Consider the following 15264-nt stretch of genomic DNA (forward strand, 5'->3'; position numbering starts at 1 on the left):
TTGATGCCTTAATGCCCCCCTGTTTTTTTGTTCTGCAGGATGGAGGAGAAAAGCTCGCTTGTGTTGGATGGAAATCCGATATGCAAGTTTTTATAATTTGTATGCACATTTTAATGTGCACGAGGAAGTCGATATCTGGTATGGATTTGCATAGTTTTCCACCACCTCAGGCGGAGTGGGCTGTGTAGAAAGCATGTAGGTCAACAGTACTGTTGCTATGAGGAGAGGAGTGACGTGGCTCCTGCTGCCCACAGAGGTATCCTACAATACATCTGCTCTGATACGCACAAGCTGGCTTTATGGCTCTCCCCGACATCCTTTGTTGATAATGCTGCATACCCTCAGACACTGGGGCAGATAGCGTGTGCTCCTCCTGCACCTAAACACCCTCTCTATGCAGGGCAGACGCAAATCTGTGCAGCGCCTCCGGCACTGTGCACCTAATAATCTGATTATTATGCTAAATCTGGATGGTGTGTGCCTCAGCGCTTGAACTCTATGGTATGCACAGACAGACACACCACATGACCCAACCCCCCCACGGGCGTTTGAGCAGTGGTGTCCTCACAGAGGTCTGGGAGTGCAGCGCTGATGTGGGTCATGCGTTGTGAGTTAACCTTTGAAATCCTCCCTCTGCTGCCCAGCAGCATCTGGTTGCTCTGTATCACATTAGTATGGGCAGGCAGGGGTCTCGTGATGGGGGTGGGGACCGGAATGGGTAATGAGCTTTGATTGGCTGCAGGGGCCGGGCAGCCTGGGTCGATGAAACCGTGCAGGGACTGCAGTCTTGTGTTCAGACCCCCACACAGCCCAGATGATAGCACGCCGCTCACTCAAGCTGACTTACTGACTGAAGATTGAATCCTGCGTTTGACCTTCCAAGAAGACACCCATGAAATATTTATGAGTTCACACTTGATAGTGTGTTGGGCAGAGTTATGTTCATCTTGGGCCGCAGCTCTGCCCACTAGCATCTGTGCCGATATTAAACCATAAATTCTGCTCCAGCCACTCATTGTAGGGATACACGTAGGCTGAGAAGGAGAAGAGAAGAAGCTGACTAGTAAACAAACCACACAGGAGACTTGTAGTTATTGTCAAGCCTGTTGAGTAGCAGTCCTACAGGTCTGCCTCATAGAAATATTCAAATAAGTGTCTTGTCTCATGCAAGAAATACAAGTAATCCAGCCCCCAGGGTAAAACCAAACATCATTTATCATATCCTGGCTGTAAAGAGAGCCAGCTTATGGACCAGTGAGCAGCGTGTCCTCCTCATCCATCTTGTGTCAGAGCTCTCATTTGAGCCGGGCCGCAGATAAATCATACTTCAGGCAGCCGAAGCCCTAAAGCAGTAAATTAGAGCCCCCTGTGAAAAAGCTGCCTGCTCAGATGGGTATCACAGCTGCACCGTCGAAGCAGCCGCACCCTCGTCCTGACAGCACGGTCGACCCTCGTGTGTTCACCAAATAGCTTCACACGTGTAATGCAACATGTTTGGAACTGGAGCCGAAACAATTAGGAGTTGATGGTCAGGAAAGTATTCTCTCCATAATAGTCATTTAAAAAGCAACATGCCAAGCATAGCTGGTTTCAGCTTCTGTAGTGTGATTTCTGGTTTCTTGTAAGAGCTGCAACTATCAGTCCTGCCAAATATTTTATCAGATATCTGATCAAATGTTTTTTGCATGTAACAGTGAAAAATGCCAACCACACTATCCTCGGGAGAGACAATTCAGTCCTTACAAGTCTTTACTCTCTTTAGAAATACCCAAGTAACTTTAATATAAACCAAAAAAAGCGATGAATCAATCAAAATCAATAGCTAATTAGTTTGCTTTCGATCAGTTGTTGCAGCTCCAATTGTAAATGTGATTTTCTCTGGCTTTTGAAATCTTGGACAAAACAAGAAATCTGAAGATGTCAGCTTGGGCTCTGAGAATTGTGATGATCATTTTTCACAACTTTTGGCCATTTCATGTATTAAATTAGGAAATTATTTGACATCAGCAGAGTATTTGCCAATTGTAGATCTGAAACGAATTCCTAGAAAATATCTGGCAAATATTTTGATAATAGATTCTAGTGCCTGCCCGATATATCAGTTGGCCAATACTGGCAAATGTGAGACAAATGTGCCGATATGACCAAACATTAAAAGATGCGTGGGGTAATTTATTTTCATTACATTCCCATTGAAGTTTGTAGATCCAGTGCACTGATGTCAGTTTGGACAATAAAGTTTATTAAATTATAAAAATGAATTGTTAAATATCTTTGTCACAAGTGTCAAATTTGTGGGAATCACTGTAAAAAATGCTTGTATATTGGCCGATATATCAGTATACTTGAAATCCTTATTCCCTAATATTGGCATCAGCCCCTAGAAATAGGTAGGTACAGTATATTTCAGGCAATAATAGATTAATAGTTTGTCATTTTTCAAGCAAAATCCCAAATGTTTGAGCTTTTTCTTGTCATACATTATAATAAACTAAATGTCTTTAGGTTTCAGGGGAGAAAAAATGGTAATAGCCTTATCGTGAGTTGCAGCCCTATTTGTAATGCAGGATAACAACATAAAAAAACAGTATCTTTTCACTCAACCCTCCTCTGAAGCGAGGCTGAAGCAGCTCGTCACCTTTCCAGTTACATGAGATGAGTATCTCGCTGCAAAGCCCTCTCAGCATCTCCCTCAGATCTGTCCACGGGTGGGGTGGGAGTGCTGCAACCTTGGAAAAACAAGCCACCCACAGGAATGACTGTGTCATCATTGCCGTCATCCAATCTGGACCACACACACGTGTGGAGAGTAGGAGTGGTGTGCCAGATCAGTTTTGGCCTGACTGGAGGGGGATGCGGTGCTGGCCTGTGGGGACCAGATGGCCAAGATGGACTCAGGAGTGTGAGACTCCCATGATAACACTTATTATGAGTTATGAATAAGGCATCCACGAAGGTATGTATGTGTGTGATGCGCTTGAATCCTACTCTTAATGTGTGAGTAGAAAAGAAATCTTCAAGTGAGTTATAAATGATTGTTTACATTTTTTAGAGACGTGTGGTCCGTAAGCCTTTCCTGGCTCTCTGCTCTGGTATCCCTCAGAGCATTTACTTCCCATTCTACAGTCATGTTGTGACTTTTAGCTTTACTTCAGTCATTGAAATGTCGACATTTTACATAATTAAACAATAAAAGAAAGACAAAAACCAAAAAAGATACCTGAAAAATGAAAGAGGTAAAAATGTCATATCAATCACCAAAGACAAAAACAAAACTTAATATAATATTAATGGGAAAAGTTCCTGTTAAAGGGTAACTCTAATTAACTAACCAATTTTACACATTATGTGTGTTTACAGGTCTTTTGTGGCTCCAGAGGAAGCTGCATCTAATCTGATAAATTGCTAAGTTGCATTGTGGGTAATGGAAGCACCAGGTTCTTCCACTGTTCTAGCATTGCACTCCCGTAGAAGCGTTGGACTCATTATGGAAAGTTTAAAAACAAATGATCAAAATTGATAAAGCAAAGCCTTTTTTATTCCACACTCATTTTCAAAACCTGGAGCCTACATTACCCACAATGCATCATCACTGGAGGCAGTTTATCAGATTGCATGTGCAGCGGCCTCTGGAGCCACAAAAGGCTTTATACTACTTTTTTCACATATATAGTGGTAATCCCAAAGACATATAAACACACTATATTGTGTAAAATTAATGTAGTTGCCCTTTAATGCGTCAGTTGTCATGATTCCCGTTTTATAAACCTTGACGTGTAATTAATAAACATGCTGTAAGGAATAAAAGGAACAAAAGGATCCTCTGTGTAGGCCCTTTCCACAGAAGACATTTTGACACATCACAGTAGAAAAAGCACGAGTGTGAAATAAATTAATGATGGCTGAATTCCATTTAGCTGCTTCAGTTTCAGGGTTTCATGTTGACTCACTATCATGGTTTCCTGGATAGAACGTTATTGATGTTATAAGCAACACCTGTGCCTTTCTTACCATGACAAGTCAGCATATGTACACTGTGAAAAGGGCCTTTTTCTAAGCTTCTAAGAGACAGGCCTGGGCTATCTGGTTAGCATGCTAATAGACATCCTAATGTCCAAACTTCTATTTATTCACATTCTGTTGATAATTTAAGTTAATTTTTGAAAGTTTTCAATCAAAATTCTTACATATTGCCCCTTCAATATCAGCTAATGAGTATTTTTTGCAGATTTAGATACTTATAAGTCCCTGATAAAGTATTTCCACCCTTCAAAAATTATAAATCGGGGGAGGCATGCAAATTATTCGGAAATAAAATACTGGCTGTTAGCAGTGGCACATGAAAAATGATCTCTATTGGGTACTGAATGAAAGGGCAGAGAAAACATGCTGATTCACACCATACATTGAGGTATTATTAGCTCTCTGGTGCCAAGAAGCATCAAGTTTCCTTTCACTCTTCACAACCCATACACTGGTGCACATCATTTTTCATGTGACACCTCTGTCGTGTCATGAACTACGAAAGCTTTATCCTGTGATTTGATTTCCTTCTCTGGTCTCTCAGGCATTTCTCTAAGTATTTGGTATCACAGCAGTTTCACCTAAAAATGAGGAAGTTATTCCTTATTGTTCCACACCTACTCTCACTCACTGTCCAGTTGAAATGGGGACGAACATCCCATGCGCTACTTTTTTCTGCAAAGTTATTAAGTTGTCTTTCATCACTTTGGGGTGTGTGTGTGTGCTTCAGTGTCAAATTACGCCCCTCGCAGCAGCCTTCACCATAAAATCTTCCGTCAGGCTATTCTGTGAACTGATACCCTTCATCCACATATTGCTTTGGGGACTCACTTGACACACTCTTGTCAGAGTGGTGATGGTGAGAGTGGTTACTGTACAGTTACTGTCTGTCCCCATTCAAACCTCATCCAAACATTTATTTTAAGGCTTACATTCCCTTCTGGATTTGACGTCAAGTATGTGGACATACAGAGTTTAATTACGATGAAGTAGCAGTTGACATAGTGCAGATAAACAGCGGTGGAAGAAGTTTTTAGATCTACTTAAGTGAAAATCACAATACTATAGTATCAAAATAATCTGTTAAGTAAAAAGGGGCAATATATACGGACTGGCCACCTGTCGAACTCATATTCTAACGAACAGGGGGCAGCATATCACCAGAGTTACCGCCAACTGCTGCTAACTAGAGCTGCTGTTATCTAGTTAGCTTGGTTAGCCATGCACCTAGTGGTCCGCACTCTGAGCTTGGGAGTGTTGGTGTTAACACCTCTAGCACAGGAGCTTTGAACAAAGAAAAGGCCCGGGCTACCTGGTTAGCATGCTAACTTCAAAATCTTCCTTAAAGATGCTGTTAGTAAGATAGTAATACTGATGCTTTGGGATCATAGGTCAGGTTGGCCGCCATCCAATAGCGTCAGTATTTGATGAGTTGGGAATGAGACTTGAAAATCAACTATCTTACTAACAGGAGCTTTTAAAAAAAAAAAAAAGTACAACAGTATTAGCATCAACATGTACTTGAAGTACCAAAAGTAAAAGTACTCATGCAAAGCAGCTCATTTCAGAACTGTTTTTTTCTGTTTTGTTTTTTTTATGTTAATTATAAGTTTTACTTCAATGTCTAAACTTCACTTTAAACTTCACAACTTGTAATAGTGGGGCTATTTTAATTACTTTATATATTGCTGGGTAGCTAACCTATAATTATATATCCTCATTTTCTTTGTTTGTCAGTATTTTGTATTCATAACCTAAATCTGCAAAGTAACTAAAGCTGTCAAATAAATGTAGTGAGTCTTAACAAGAAAATTTGCCTACTAAACGTGGTGAAGTGGAAGTATAAATTAGCATTAAATGTAGCAAAAGTACTTTAAAGTTGTACTTAAGTACAGTCCTTGAGTAAATGTACTTAGTTACATTCTACCACCACAGACAGCCAGGTCACAACTTTGGTTTACGGTTTAAGAAATTGTAGAATTACATACAAGTGCATCACAAACCCACTTAGTACACCAACTTTTTTTTTAAATCGATGACACAGCAGATTAATGTGGAAGAAGGTTAAAAGGTCAGAAACGGTCATCATTTTTTAATAGAGCAGAAAAGTGAGCATGTAAACCATTTTTTACACTGTTCTCGGTTTTCAAAACGGTACAAATTACGTCTTTTGTTTCAGTAAGATGTACATCACTTACAGTCAAAGAAAGAAGTGTCCACTGAAACGGTTATTTACATTTTGTACATTTAAATTAAGTTACTCTGTTCCACGTTTCACCAGTTTCAGCCACTCGTACAGCAGTTAAGATACAACATTTGTGCACAATTAGTAGAAGCTGAAAACTACAACTAAACTTAACGAACTAAACTGTGGAAGACCACTGAATCAGGGAACAATATTGATTGTAGAGACATAAAGTAAGTGCTGTCTATTTAACCGTATTTATACTTCCTTTAAAGGAACACACGTTAAAGATCAGAGCGATTCTCACTGTTAGAGGCACCTGCTATGCATGACGAAGGGTTTATCCTAATTCAGATAATATATACAACTGATACTAAGAAGAGGTAAAAAGAATGGCTTCATAATGGGGTTTTACGGAAGCCCTGAGGGAAAGTGAAGATTTCTTTTTCTGGTGATCCATTTTTTAAGTCTGATCTAAATTGTTTTCTCTTCTGTGTTTATTACTTGAGAACTGGTGAAAAAAAATTTTTTTTGCTGGCATTATCTTTCGCAGTTCCTTAATTTCTTTTTTTACATCTGTGAAAACAATTCATTTATTTTCCAAGATAAATCAGTTTTTCATTTGAAAAACTGATTTTTTTTCCACATATGTGCGTGACATTTTTTTTTGCATACACAAAAAAACATTCATGTGTTAAAACCAAGAGGAAAAAAAATATTTTCAAGAGAAAAAAAATACTTTTCATGTGTGAAACCAACTGGGAGGGGAAAAAAAATTCAGGAGGAAAACTTTTTTTTTTTTATGTGTAAAACTGAGTGCTAACATTTTTTTAACATGGTTTCCCACATTATTATTTTTTTTTTATGGAAAGATGGGAAAAAAAGATTCTTAAGTTTTCTGAAGTCATACACACAGGAGAGAAAACACTTTCTTCACTTGCTCCACAGGGCTTCCATGGATTATTGAGCGTGATGTATAAAAAAAATATATTTTCTACGACAGTATAACCTCACAGTTCCCTGTGAAGCTTTTTTTTTTTGCCTCAGTGCTTTTTCTGAAGGCATTTTACAAATGGTGCGGGTACATGAGCAAATCATAACAGTGTAAGTGAATAATGGCACACGTAGCAGCTGATGATGAATGCAAACAGCCACTTGAAGAGAACAACAACAACATGTTTGGTGTGTAATACACTGAAAGGAAGAAAATTATGAGGTAGATGGCTGACGGTGAATGAGTGCAATAGAAAGACTTCTTTGTTATTCCTTCTTAAATCTAAATTAATGGAAAAAAAAGCAGATTTAGATTCAACAATGATAAGATTGTGGGGGTAGTCTCACATGTAGTGGGTACAAAAATCTTGAAGGTGGCTCCTCCGATTAATGTATTCTTCAAAAATGTGTTTCCTCATTTTCACAGCAAGAGGCTTTTCTTAATAGTGAGCACGGTATTGCAACGCACGGGGTACAATTGAACAAAAATAGCTACTGCAGCATAAGGAGAACCAGCTGACAGAGAAGTCTAGTCTAGAGAAGGCTTGTGTTTTTTTGGACAACAGACTAACAATCCCACATGACTGTACTTGGCTAATTTGAAAGCTCTACATGGGACTGAGGAAGTACGATTTATATATGCAGGACATCAGTCATCAGGTTAGTTTTTTTTTTTTTTTACAATGTGCAGGTGTTCAACCGAATACACTTATCAAACGTCTTACACTTGGGAGTATTTACAATTTTCACATTTATAAATATTGTGCATTAGTTAGTAACAGCAGTCCTGAGATGCACGTCACCATCTCATCTGTGAGAGTCCACGCTCTCAACCCTACGACGAGATTCATGATGGCTTCCTCGAGATTTAAAAAAAACAAAAAAAAACAAATCAGTCTCTCAAATCCTCAACAGCTCCTTTCACGATTCAGTTTCTTTTCTATAAAAAAGGACCAGACAAAAAAAAGAGAGAGAGAGAGAGATCATCCAGACTGACGATGATCAAGGAGAAAACGACCTGGACCAACTCTCTGACCAGATACATCTTGGATCCCTCAGCTGAGGAGGAGGTCCACACTAAAGCACTTTTAAAAGAGCACAAGGGATGAAGGGAAACTGCAGAAGTGAAGTTGAGGGATCAAGGCAGGGTTTTGTTTCCGTGGTGGTTGTAGATTGGCAGCTTGGCTAGTTCTGCTTGTTTCCGTACATGAGGGGAATGATGTAGACAGAGATGTCATCGCCAGAGCCTAATCTGTCGTTTGATATCCTCCAGCCTCGATCTTTCAGCACCCCTCGTGCTCTCATTACCAGGTCTTGAGCTGCCATTGTATACCTGAAATAATAAAATAGATAAGCGATTAAGGCGTAGTCATATAGCCACATCTGATCATAATCATGCAGTATTTGACTAAGCAGGTTGATTAAAAAAAAAAAGAAGCGCAACAAAATCGGAGAATGTTATGGTGATCTTTCGGAAATAAGCAAACAAGAGAAGAAGAGTCAGAGCACGCAGTTAATAGCCTTACAAGCCTTTCCTCGACATCAGAGAGACGACTTATCTAAATGTTTGGAAATTTGCATAATTACAACAAGATAACAACGCTCATCCTCCTGCAAATAAAGACGGGGGTGAGAGAAAGTTCAGGCCTGATGGTAACTGCAGCTGCGTGGTGATGAGAGAGACATGCCTGTGCTGGTCGTCTGGGTCGCAGTTTGCCAGGAAACAGGTGACTGCCTCGGCTACTTCCTGGTTAGAGAGGACGTCCCACAGACCGTCTGTTCCCAGCACCAGAACATCATCGGCTCCATGCTCGCACTGCGCCAGTGGGTAGACTTTGACCTGACGGTGAACGGGAAATGAAACAGGACAGGGTTGAGAGATGGATGGTTTCGAGGAATTATTTGGACCGGGTGTATGAACTTCCTTTGAAGATGTCACATAATAGGCTATGGCTGCATTCACACATTGTCGGAAGAAAAGGAAAAACATGCTCATTTGACTTGTGTTCATATCAGATTATTCCAAGGTGCTTACCTTTTAGCCAAACTAGAGAAAGAGCCATAATAGCCTGAACTACTTTTGTTGTGTTATTCATTTGTAGCAGCTACAAAAAGTGTATGGCTCCTTTAAAATTAGTTGAATTCATTGTATTGGTGTCAAAACTGTATTTTAATTTGGTGTAACTGCCAGTGATGCTGCCGCCATTCTGCCAGCAGTTTTCTCGACATGTCTGTAGTTCTTTTCGCCAAATCGTTGGTTTTAAAAATTCCCAATATGTCCAACTTGGAATTGAAGAGGCCGACTTGAACATTTTTCCCACTCAGCTTCCCAACTGTTCCTGTTGCTGATTTCATCTACACTTAGTTTGAATCTGTGAGCAGCTCTTCCATCTCCCTGGACCAATGTATTTACATCAACAGCACATTTATAGATGAAGTGACTTTTAGTAATCATTGACTGTGTTGGTTTTTTTTGTCACTATTCTAGAGTGAACACACCAGAATAAGCATGGAATTGGGGAACCCAGTCGCCAGAATAAAATGTCTGCAGTTCATCTTTATGCTAGACATGCACGTTAGCGTGACACCACTGGATATCTTTACAGAGACCTTGGGAGGATTTATTTATTTGTATATCATCATTTTAAATCACCCTTTAATTCCTATTTTCTTGGATCATCATCCTCAATATATTTTTCTACAAGCTATTGCAGGAAAAAGGTGTTACTGTGGCAACTCTTGTGTGGCACAACCTCTCAAATTACTATCCTCGAACAAAATCGTACTATGAAATAGAGAAATACATCCAGTGGCCTTGGACTTGGAAAAAGAATACACGAAATGCAATAGTTCGGTTGCTTCAAGTAATTACTTTGCTACTGTGGAGGAGTCGCCTATTCACAGCAGACACGCCAAATGACTGCAGAGGCTACTAAGAAAAGAGCACAGCATGACCACAGCTGCTGTGGAAGCGGTTGTAATGGAATCAGAATGACCTCTACACTGGATCATGAGCCTTCATGTTGTGGTAAACCTTGTGATTTAACTCAAGCTTTGCAAAAAGAAGGAGAAGGACTGAGGCTATCAATACGTGAAAGAGACAACAGTTCCCAGAATCGATTTCAAAATAGGGATTTTCAACATCTGTGAAAGAGGGGTGATGACCAGAGCATTCGCTTGCTGACCCAACGCCCATGTCTGAACTCACGATGAGTATCATCTGATGACTCCAAGCGTCAAAGTTTTTTCTCTAAGACTTTTTGTCATAACCTGAGAGAGTTATTCTTACTTCGCAGGAATTGTTTTTCACAATCCCTGCAGGGCGCTCTCCCACACAGATGATCTCTTTATAGTAATTGTCTACTTTTCACTGCACTTAAACATCCAGCGGGACCTCTAATGCTCAGGTTTGACATGTCTTATATACCAACAGTGTGTTTACACTCAGTTGCGACTACAAGGCTCTCAGAGGGGAAAAAAACTCTGAAAAGAAATACAACATCAAAAGGGAAGTTGAACTATGACTGAACTCGGAGGGCAATGAATTAAAGATCAAGAGAATTCATGGTCTTCGTGTCTACTGCAATCATGTGCAGTAGACACTGGGAAGGGAAGGAGTCATTTGAGAGCACCGGCCGGTGGGGAATGTTAATGTGCACGCTGACCACGTAGTTCACAGCGTGGACTGTTAATGGCTAAAGGCGTTTTACATCGTTACTTCTGCGCTCTGCTTCTACCAGGAGGCCGGGGTTACGAGGTAAAATAAAAGGAAAGATCCACCATAAAATACTGTAACACTCTTAACGCGCTGCTACAAATGATGTGAGATGCGTTCCCATTATTCTGTTTTGTATTTGTCATCATGCTCAAATGTGCTGATGTGTTGTTTTGTGTGGTGTGTTCATCCTTTAATTGTAATAGTTCATATCCCCTCATCTAGAATATACTGTGCGTATGGTTTAATTCAAACGGCAGAAATGTAGGAATCACTTATTAATTGAAGTGACAGTGGGTAAGTAAACACAAGCAAATACCCAAACCTTTATTACAAGTATTACCACTCTAAGTTAAAGTACGTACATAGAATAATGGGGATTTGTCTGTACACACTGTGATTGAACATTCAAAGTTGAGCCTACCTCTGGGCAGCAGGACAGGAAGGGCTTAATGTAGATGTTGGAGTCGTGCACTTTGAGATTGTGATCCCCAAGACCTCGGGTGACTCCGATGGTCGCCAACACACGAGCCTGCAAAGGATCAGAGACGTGTGAGGAAGCAGAAGCTCCATGTGAGTCAAACAAAGGAAACACCAACTTTAAAGGTTCAGCTTCTCCAACGGAGAATATTTAATATTTCCTTACAGAACAGAAAGACAAAAGAGGAAGTCTTATGGGGAAATCCCAATGTTTTTAAACCTGGGTGCTATATTATTACGTGTTTGGGTGTGTAAATGATTCAGACGTACCAAAAGTTTTGAAATCGGTACAGCAGATCGCCTCAACTGGCAGCCGCAACACAGCTGCGATGGCTGCGATGTCCAATCCTTTGGGGCAACTCTGGTCGTCAAAGTTAGGCCCATTAAAAGTGCTTTTCTCGTTTTCAGGTTGTTATTCTAAGTGTCTGACAACATTATGAAAACGATTCCTACGGAGATAGACCTTTTTGGTAAATAATATAAAATCCTTTTTGGAACCAGAAACACAAGTCTTGATCGAGGAGAAGTCTCGCTCTGAAATCTTGTTGGTACGGTTGTTGCAGCGTCTAGATTTTCAAAATCAGTTAAACAGACTTTGGAAATAAATTCTAGCTAGCAGTTCCTCGAGGCAAACTCAAAACTCCTCTCTCCAACTCTAATTAATGTTTTTCCACCATCATCCCTCAGCAACAACTCGCCTCTTGCATAATTTCAGAGCGAACTTCTTGGTCAGTGAGACTTGTGTTTCTGGCTACAGAAAAAATGTGTCTTATTCATTTACAAAAGGTCTTTCTCTGGAGGAATAGTTCTCGTAATGTTGTCAGACACCTAAAATAACAACCTCAGCCTGTCAGTGCCAAACACAAGCACTTTTAGTGGACATAACTTTGACAGTCAGAGTTGCCCCAAAGGATTTCATTGCAGCCATTATAGCTGCCAGCTGAGGCGATCTGCTGTTCTAATTCCAAAACCTTTGGTATTTTTGGTAAATATTAATCATTTACACACAAAAACATCTATATAATATATACACCAAAGTGATTTCTGAGCTGTGGGCCTCATCACTACAGCAAATTCAGACAGGGCAACATTTGGAGATAAACATTTAGGTGACTACAGCTGGAATGCACAAGAAAACTGTGTCCGCACAACTATAGTTAGGCAAGTACAGAGATCTTTAAGGAAGGAATTTTGTTCATAATTTTACAGTTCGCCCTCACTGTCTTTTCCAAGTAAATCTAGCTAACCTGGGGGTTCATTTAAAACTCATCTGCTCATTTGACTGCTTGTGTTTGTTGTCCTGTCTCACCCCCTTTAGTGATGTAACTACGCTCCAACATCCTAGCAATTAGCTAAAAAAAAAAAAAAACCTACACACTGGATCTTTAAAGTTGCAATATGTAAGATTTTTAATTTTAGTACACATTCAAAAATTAACTAAACTTATAAAGATGAACATTGAAGAAATAGAAAACAGTACACGTCTGTGTACTGTGTTCCAGAGATATCTACTGGAGCACTGTTGCATGCTAACCAGCTAGCTTGCCCCTAGCCACTCTGTACCTCAGGGGGCGATAGTCGATAGTAAACAACACCAACATTTCGGTGCTTCGAGGTCCCAGTCTGGGCAGAGTCAGCTAATAGTAGTGTTAGCGCCACGGCTAGCTGTGCTAATGAGCAAAAAAGCCACTACAGGTAGCAGCAGTTAGCGGTTACTCTGGTAATATGCTGCTCCCTAATTGTTTGGAGCATGAATTTGACAGATGGGCAATTCTTACATATTGCACCTTTGAGCCAAGAGACGCAGAATTGAGGAAACAAGCTGATATGTTGAGTAGGCTTTGATAAGTAGCTAAAGAACATTTTGACAGCTGTGTCGGTTTCTGTTCCTGAGCACATAATTTGGGCCCAAACTGCTCTAATGAGCTACAAGTGTGCAACTGTGAAGCAGGATATTTTTGACAAAGAGCATATATATACTCCTCGCTGTGAATCCTCCCCGGATGAAGTCAAGACTTAGCTCATTAAAATACTCTATGACTTCAGTGAACTTTCTGTAAGCCTATTGCATTCATCCCTGATAACTGTGAGGAACAACCTGCATGACACATCCCTGGCCACATTTCACTGACAGATACAGGCTACTCCCAGTGGGAACCTTTATCTGGATGGATGAGCAGCATTTAAGTAAATAAACACAAGCTCATCGTCAGCATCTTCCAGTGCTGTGAGTGCCTAATGATAGTTCCCCGAGCCCCAGGTGCCTTCAAACTCATTTGAAAGATGTACAAAACTCTTTTTGACTCCTACCGTCTGCACAGATCGCCACCAACGCTTCTAAAAATGGCTGCTGGCACAGGACCGGGGAACTGGGCTAATTGAATCTACTGTACAGTGTATGAGACACGGCGGCACATAGGAGAGGGCGAGTGAGGCCTGGTAGGAAGGAGCATGGATCAGTATGCAGCACAAGAGAGAAGACAGAGAGGTGTAGAGAAAGGAAAGCGTTTCAAAGTGGCGGCAAAAGCTCCTCCGGCAGAGAAGAGGAAACATCCTGGGATTAATTGTTGAGCGTTGGGGCCCAGCAGGCTGCGCACCGGTCTTTGAAGTGCTCTGGCGTTCCTCTCCCTCGCACAAAGCCCCCCTCGCTCTATCTAGCCATCCATCTCCACGCCTCACTTCAAAGGGAGAGGACGCGACGTGGGCACGGCCAACTGTGCAAGGGGTAAACCGAATGTGGTTGCAGGCGGAGAGCACGGTGAGGTGGCATCTGCCCCAGTCATCAGTCAGACATAAATCTACTGCCTGTCTGTGTTACACAGACGACTGAATAAGGCCACGGTGAGAACATATTCACGTCTATTATGTTTCCTATCTGACCTTTCCAATGCAACAAGGACAAGGTGCCGAACACTACCACATGCACAGCATCGCGGAAGGAAAGGGAAATGTCACGAGCAGTGTGCTGAATTTTTGACCTTTTCTCGTGTCGGCACTCTGACAAAATTCAGCTGCACATCAGTGTTTTAGCCACATTGTATTGCAATTAACATAAGTCGCTTTTTAGACAGTTCTCATTCATCTTTCATCACGTTTTTTCATCAAATAGGGGGGCTCTGATGGGAATTCCACCTTCGACCTAGGGCTGTGTCAGTGCTACGTTTTACCTGCTGAGGGACATAAAAGCAGAATCCATTAGAGCAGAGATGTTTTGGTGCATGATTGTTGGAAAAGTGGCCAGGAATGCTTTCCACTAGCTGGCTCCTCCACACAGTGACAAGGGGAGGATGGGGGGGCTGACTAATGGTGCCCTGGCGAGCTTTGATTACAGGCGAGGCGCACAAGGCCGTGGGAGTAACTCTGTCAGCAAGTGGCCGCCGAGCACTTCTTACCTTCTTCCCTTCGCCGTAGATCAGGGGAAACTTCAGGTCATCGTCCTCAATGGTTTTATACGCCCTGCACAGAGGAGAGAGGACACTTTAATGGGTTTTTGGTTTATGGCAGGCAGCGAACACGTGCCCTGGAGATACATTGCCTCCGCGCCCCCCGCAGGCCATGCTGCCGAGGTGGTTGGCACAGAGAGAAAGAGTATGCTAGGAGGGAAAAAGAGAGACGGTGAGGAAAAAAAATGCACCCAGACATCACAAAGAGAACGACACACATCCCTAGCACATTTCTCTTCTTTTTTTCTCTCTGTCTGTTCTTTTAAAAATGTCTCTAGTGACAAAGACTTAAACGTCTATGGACGTCTCTTGGACTGCTGTTGGTTTTCTGTGACTGCCTGCTGCAGTTGTGTGCGTGCATGCTTGCATGTATACATGTGAAAGCCTGGACGTAAAGCAGCTGAATGATGCAAGAGTATCCACGT

At 41.3% G+C, this 15264-nt stretch overlaps 1 protein-coding gene across 1 annotated transcript in view; it reads right to left on the reverse strand.

The window, feature by feature from the left end:
* Positions 1-7883: 7883 nt before the first annotated feature.
* ppm1h (protein phosphatase, Mg2+/Mn2+ dependent, 1H) overlaps positions 7884-15264 on the reverse strand; it is a 34632-nt gene continuing 27251 nt past the window's right edge. The window contains exons 7-10 of the mRNA XM_073472292.1: positions 14789-14852; positions 11341-11448; positions 8890-9041; positions 7884-8534 (exon numbers count right to left, since the gene is read on the reverse strand). Coding sequence (XP_073328393.1) covers positions 8387-8534; positions 8890-9041; positions 11341-11448; positions 14789-14852 — 472 coding nt within the window. The 3' untranslated portion in view covers positions 7884-8386. The remainder of the gene's footprint in view (positions 8535-8889; positions 9042-11340; positions 11449-14788; positions 14853-15264) is intronic.

This window comes from Pagrus major, chromosome 8 (assembly GCF_040436345.1).
Source record: "Pagrus major chromosome 8, Pma_NU_1.0".
Lineage (NCBI taxonomy): Eukaryota > Metazoa > Chordata > Actinopteri > Spariformes > Sparidae > Pagrus > Pagrus major.